Source organism: Mustela putorius, unplaced genomic scaffold (genome assembly GCF_011764305.1).
Source record: "Mustela putorius furo isolate JIRA1106 unplaced genomic scaffold, ASM1176430v1.1 tig00000129_pilon_pilon_pilon, whole genome shotgun sequence".
Lineage (NCBI taxonomy): Eukaryota > Metazoa > Chordata > Mammalia > Carnivora > Mustelidae > Mustela > Mustela putorius.
Genome location: NW_025421290.1, coordinates 17816025 through 17823093, shown reverse-complemented (window position 1 = coordinate 17823093; position 7069 = coordinate 17816025). Strand labels below are relative to the sequence as shown.

General features: G+C 46.8%; 1 protein-coding gene across 1 annotated transcript in view; it reads right to left on the bottom strand.

The window, feature by feature from the left end:
* Positions 1–23: 23 nt before the first annotated feature.
* MTHFD1 (methylenetetrahydrofolate dehydrogenase, cyclohydrolase and formyltetrahydrofolate synthetase 1) overlaps positions 24–7069 on the bottom strand; it is a 59413-nt gene continuing 52367 nt past the window's right edge. The window contains exons 25-28 of the mRNA XM_004738914.3: positions 4677–4784; positions 3990–4142; positions 1515–1608; positions 24–273 (exon numbers count right to left, since the gene is read on the bottom strand). Of these exons, the coding sequence (XP_004738971.3) occupies positions 1519–1608; positions 3990–4142; positions 4677–4784 (351 nt within the window). The 3' untranslated portion in view covers positions 24–273; positions 1515–1518. The remainder of the gene's footprint in view (positions 274–1514; positions 1609–3989; positions 4143–4676; positions 4785–7069) is intronic.

Below are 7069 nucleotides of genomic sequence, written 5' to 3'. Positions count from 1 at the left end.
GAATTTATATTTAAACACCCAGATAGCAAAATCATTTCCTTTTATTCTGTGGAACTTCAATCAAGTAGACTTGTGCATGATTTATGTTAGTTTATACATGATGGTGGGAATTAAGACTGAAGATAAGGCTACTGGGGAAATGCCTGCTCTTGATTTCCGAGGATCTTCAGACCAGGGGCTGCCTTCTCTCGACTTCCCCACACTTCCTAACCAACAGTCGGCTTCAGTGGACAACGGCCAAATGTTCACAGCAGCTTCTTGGAGAGGGGCAATCTAGAAGGACAAAGAGACAAGAAGTAAACGTTCCTCTAGGAGCTGAAGCATGGCCTCTGCCCTTCCATGCCCGGGCACTCCCGTCTGGCGCCGCCAAAGCTGTTGTTTCCAGCCTTTCCACAGCCACCTCTGTAGGGCTGGCCCGAGGCCTGAGAGCACACATGGCCCTTGCGTTCTGGCTCCGTGAAGACTGTCCAAGGCCAGGCCAGGCCTGAGCCAGACGGACACTCCCCGTGTCACAGAAGCCCTCCCGGAGGAAAGACAGGGCAGCAAGCACACCATCTCGTCTCTGTATCTCAGCAACCCATCCTTACGGTTGCTTAGAAGAGGACTTGTTTGCTTCCACCTGGACCTTTTACTTTTTTAAACAATGTGAGAGCTTCAGTTTTGCATTACCTTTGATACCCTTGTCTTTTCTAGCGTTTCTCAATTCCTCCCTCCTAGACTGATAACTCTAGGTCCCTTGCAGCTGTCAGGATTTTCCTTTGTGATTGCCCAGATCAGGGTTCGGTTTCCTGAAAACCATGGCTTCCTTTTTCTTGGTTGATTCCCCATTTTGCCGGAGTTCACTGCTAAATACCGTTCTAGGAATTGAGGTGGGGCAGCAAACCTGCACGTGTCTGAAAGCCTCTGAAAAGATGCGGTGGGGTGTGAGTGCAGGTGCCAAGTCAGCTCGGAGGGGATTCCTCCACTGTTGAAAAGCCCTTAACTCTGGTAAGAAGACAGCTGTTCACTCTAATTCCCATTTTCTTATAGACAAGACACTTTTTCTTTTCTAGAAAAGGCTTTTTAGAATTGTATCTTTAATGTTTTTGAAATTTCAACAGGATGTGTCTAGGGAAGGCTCATTCATTGTGATGAATACTTGGGAACCTTTTACTTAAGACTCCAAGTATTCCTGGGCTGGTCCTGTTTCCTCCTCTTTTCTACTTCCTGGGACATTTACTCTACTCCTGCCTGCTATCTACTCAAAGTACACAGACCTTCAGCCCAGCCTCTGTGGCAGTCCCTCCAGAGTTCACTAGCGGCTTTCTCCCCGACACTGTTCCCTAACAAGCCACGCTCTTCCACAACTGTGCACTATTTCCTCCACTGGTCACTGCCAACTCTCCCCTCAGTGATGTTTGGAAGGAAAAGTTTCAAAAGCATTCAAATCTGCATTCACAGCTTCTGTTGGAGTCCCATGATTCATAAATATACCTCAAAGCCAAAAAGCAAAACTCTTACCAGTAACAACTCACCTGTCTAGAACAACCCATTCACCTGTTCAGTTTTGGGGTCCAAATCAATATCATAGAAACAGGGCCGCGTGGGGAGTCCAGGCATTGTGCTCATCTAGGAGATGTGAAATAGCATGAGAAATAAAGTGACCTTTGTTTTCAACTTCTCTTCAGATAAAAAGTCCGAGGCACAAAGATAGAATATTATTTTATAGTTGTCAATAAGGTGGTAGTCTTCTTGTTACATGCTGAAAAACACATCACGGATCCCGTTATGACCCCCAAGAGAAACTCGCGTGTCCTCCAGCATGCCGAATGCCAGGCTTCCCTGTCATCTTCCACCCTGACAGTGGTAACAAGAAATAGCAGGAGACACCTTCATAGTGTCTAGGGCAGGGGCTGGGGGCGCTGAGGAGGCACTTCCTCCCCTCTCATGAGACCAAAAGGGGTATGGGGCTTCTCTGCTTTTTAATTTAATTTTATTATTTTTTAAAGATTTTATTTATTTATTTGACAGACAGAGATCACAAGCAAGCAGAGAAGCAGGCAGAGAGAGAGGGGGAAGCAGGCTCCCCACTGAGCAGAGAGCCTGATGTGGGGCTCGATCCCAGGACCTTGGAATCATGACCTGAGCCGAAGGCAGAGGCTTTAACCCACTGAGCCACCCAGGCGCCCCTTCTCTGCCTTTTTAATACTGTTTTGATGAGTTTCATGTCGATGCCTCTATTCCAGCAACACATCAGCGCTGGTGTCCTTTAACTAGGGCAAGACATTTCCGTACAAGGTCTAGATAGCTTTATCATCACTATGTTTACTGGTCCAGAGTGGCCTTCTAAAACTGAGGGTGTTAAGGCCTACAGATTACATTTGAACTTCTTTTCTCAGGAATAGGCTTTGACAAGTATCTAATTAGCTGCAGATCCATAAGACTTGTAAGTAAAACCTCAGTCTTGCATAAGGAATACATACAAGTCCCCAATCAGATCCGACAGGAGAAGAACTGAAGCTCAACTTCTACAACTGAACTGTAACTTACCAGAACATTCTACAGGGGTCTGATATTTGTCTCTATTCGTGAACTCTGAACTCTGTAGGCAACTGTTGGGTGTGGGAACAAGAATGGGGTAGGAAGGGACTGTTCCTTAGACCTGGCAGAGAAACCTGAAGAGGACTTTAAAGATACTGGGCATGTGCCCAATGACATAGACACACATGTGAATGGCAGTAGAAAACTCTAAAGATGGCTCCCAAAACTGATTCGGATTTTCAGTATTTTTGCTCTTTACCAAAGAGGATTTTTCCCGCCGGTGAACACTGGCACTTGTCTGACCACTGGTGTTATGGGATGATTCTGCCCCACACTGAGAGCTGAGGGAAGCAGGGCACACGTCTGTAAGAACTTGGCCAAGCCCAGAACGAGCAGTGAGAACTGGATGTGGCTTTCACATTACACACGTCTGACTCTGTCATGCCACCTACCACTTTCTTACTATCCCGAGTGACACAGCTCCAACAGGAGATCTATCAGCTTCTTTTACATTGTCAGCTGGCTGTTTGCTCGGTCAGTCCTGTACTGCAGGTAAGCACAAGCTGCAGGTATAGGATATGGGCAGATCAAAGGGGGGAAGCCAGGCATGGGGCAGTGTTAACCTGGGATGGTCAGCTGCGCCCTTCCGCACCCTGTCCCCCCTGCGAACAGGACTCCTGAACAGGACTCCTCTTTCCGTGTGCATACAATTCGTAAGATAAAGCAGCATTGGGTACTGAATTCATCTTGAAGTGGAAATAAGCAACCTCACTTGTCACATCTACGGAGTTCATTTGCATCTTAACTTAACGGGGGAAATTCTTTCCTCAGAAACAACAAATTCCCAATGAATTTCAGGCCTAAGCTCCAGGCTTGTCAAGACCCGGGATGCGGGGCGCCTGGGTGGCTCAGTGGTTTAAGCCTCTGCCTTCAGCTCAGGTCATGATCTCAGGGTCCTGGGATCGAGCCCCATTTCAGGCTCTCTGTTCAGCGGGGGAGCCTGCTTCCCCCTCTCTCTCTCCCCGCCTCTCTGCCTACTTGTGATCTCTCTCTCAAATAAATAAATAAAAATATTAAAAAAAAAAAAAAAAAAAAAAAGAAGACCCGGGAGGGGCGGACCCTCTGTCCATACTTCAACGGATGCATGGCAGGACTGAGTTCATCTGTGAAAGGTGCCGAGTGAAGGTCAGCTGTGATTATACATTAGCACTGCCACAGATGATCGATGAGGCTTGTCCTGAATTCAGTCAATGTCACACCGCCCCTGGGAAACAGAACTGTTATTCATGATAAGCTGTTATGGCTTCATCCTTGAACTGACGCCTGGATGGTCCACAGCAAGGGGATTAATCTACGGGTCCTGACTCCAGCTTGCTGCTCAGTGAGGAACTCTGCTCAGCTTTCCGTGACCAATGTCAGACAAGAAGCCCAGATGAACCATCCCCTCTCTGCCTGTAGCAATCACTTACCGTCCCCACCAAGGGGTACAGAAAACCGGCCCCGACGCTGGCACGGATGTCACGGATGGGCAAGACAAAGCCCGTGGGTACACCCTTCTGCTCTGGGTTATGAGACAAGGACAAGTGTGTTTTGGCCATGCAGATGGGCAGGTCCCCAAAACCCTGAGAAGGGAAAAAGCAAGACCAATGAAAGGCTGACAGTGCTACAAAGCATACCTGGGGATGGTGATGATACAGATTCTTCCATTTATTTAAAATATCCAATTCCCTTTATACCCATCTGGACCTTACTGCCTTGAGTTTAATTATCACAGATCATTTAAAAAAAAAAAATCAAAACCTCTGTTGGGTGAGAGAGGCAAGGGCCTACAACCATATTCTAAAAGTGAGTATTGTATTTTCATCTACATAACCAATTAAAAATGATAGTTTGGAGCAGACATGAGAATACAACTGAAGGCAGGCTCTTAATATTTGAGGAAGATACTTCCTACTTCTTCATGGCTTTTCCACACATTCATCTATACCACCTCTGAGTAGATAAAGGCCTGGACCACCTCATCCAAACTCAGTATTCAGAGGGGAAAGGGCTACCACCGAGAGAAGTGAGGCAGTGGCACCCCACAGGGCTGGGAGAACTTGGGGGCTCTGACTCTGGGCCACTGTAAAGAAGTGAATGAACCGCCAAGTATCTACCTGTTTTGTGTAGACTTCAGCTTTGTGTTGAGCTTCGGGAAGCAATTCAATGTCGTCAGCCCCATAGATCTTCTGTGCAATGATTCTGATTTTATCCTCGACTGGGAGCTAACAGACAGGGAAGAGAAGGGAGATGCCATGACCGGGTGCACACAACGACTGTGAACTGGGACACGGCCACATTCCAGGCCAGAGTTCCTAAAAGGTTGAGAAAATGCTCTTACACACACACATATATTTGAAGATTTTATTTATTTGTCAGAGAGAGAGAGCACATGCACAAGCAGGAGAAGTGGCAGGCAGAGGTAGAGCAGGTTCCCCACTGAGTTGGAAGCCCAACATGGGGGCTCGATACCAGGACCCCGGGATCAAGACCTGAGCCCAAGGCAGACGTTTAAGCAGCTGAGCCCTCCAGGCACTCCTACACACACATATAAATATGCAAATAGCCCGAGGTATATTTGGGTTAGCAACATTTTCTTTTATAGATTTTTTTTTTTAAAGATTTTATTTATTTATTTGACAGAGAGAAATCACAAGTAGATGGAGAGGCAGGCAGAGAGAGAGAGAGAGGGAAGCAGGCTCCCTGCTGAGCAGAGAGCCCGATGCGGGACTCGATCCCAGGACCCTAATACCGAGCTTCAGATATTGTGAGTGGAAAATGTCCCACAGAGGTATAGTTAATGTGTGTGTGTGTGTGTGTGTGTGTGTGTGTGTGTTTATGTGTGTGTACAGACACAAACACGCATGCACATTCAGGATGTCCTTAGGTACACCACTGACAGTACTACCAACTACCCACGAATGATTATTTCTTCAAAAAACAAATGTTCCTGTGACTGGAGATGAGACTCACATCAAACCAGACCTGGGGTACTACTGATGAAGGAAGACGTCCAATATCCATCCAATAATCCCCACTTTGTACATGAGAGGCAGAGCCTATTTTTAACACAACATATTGATTGTGGATGACTGTTGCTTAGAAATAGTCCTAAAAACCAAATCATCTACTTATTAAAAAAAACAACACCCCAGTGATTTCCATGATGCTCATGCACCAGGAGTGCTGAGGAAGGCTATGAAGCAGAAAGCACCCTGCATGGAGGCCGGGGGGGGGGGTCCCCACCCTGTGGCGCTGCTCCGCCGGGGTGCTGGGACGCATGGCCACCAGCATAGGGAGACACTGCCTGAGGGAAATGGGAAGGAAAGCCTCTCGGATGAGCAAAGTACCGAAATCCGGCAAAATGTCTGCCTCCATGCTCCCCAGCAACTAAGGTCAGGAGGACATACCGGGCAAGGGTTGTTTTCTGTAAGGAGCAATAATCTATAAAGATAAAAATCCCTTCTGAGCTGAACAATGATAATTTATGAAGAGGCTTTGGATAATGGACAAAAATAAAGTGTCTATTCAGCCATGGTTTTATCAAGAGGTGACAAGTGATACTGCTTTCACCTGCATCTTATCCCTGGAGCTTCATAAATGCCAAGGCACACTCAGAACTTCTGAGGCAGCAGTACTTTTGTTGAGGGGTGACTGAAGACCAAGAGATGCAAAAGAAGACAAAAAGTGGCAGCCTCCTGTCTGTCGCAACAGAGAAAAATTCCGAATAAAAATGAGAGATTCAAGTCCTCATCACGCCACCTCCCTGGGGCCTGCTGCTGGCCTTCCAGGACTGGGGCTCCTAACTCAGGCACTGGGAACAGGGCTTAGAGAGAGCCCTGAACAATGCTTGCATTGCATTTGTGTGCAGATGTGTGTTTAGGGCATTTCCGAAAAATATGATTGGTTGAACGGATATTCAAACCAGCCTATAAAACTAAAGCTCAGTAAGAAAATGTCAAGGTCAATAGGACAACATTGACCAAATGTCAGTGTATTTTATCTGCAATGTTAATTCAAGAATACTGGGGTTTCCTCCCTTTTTATGGCTGATTTTGAAAGTCTATGCTTACCTTTTAGAAACCATGCCAAGAACCAGTCAGGAAAATAAAAGCAGAATTATATATCACCTCCATCCTATGTTCCTAATGAACGTTCCAGTTGTTGTGGGCATACTTACCTAATGTCCAACCACATCCTGAAATACAGGGGCAGAGAACTGAAAACAAAATACAACCCTACAGTAAGAACCACCTCTCTGTGAACTAACTTTATGAGACCACAGAAGAAGCAGTGCTGCTTAGAGTTACTCAGTGACGCAAAGAATGCTGAGCCCTGCCGGAGTGCTCTGGCTTTACACCCGAGAGCTTCTCTGAACTTGAGGCAGCCCTGAACCAGCAAGTGAGCTGAGGAGCACAGGGCTTTCCCGTGACTGGGAAGTGGTCAGCAAACTTTTCTGAGCTTGCTGTGGCCCCTTGCCAATTTGCCAGGACATGGCTGGTGACCTGGG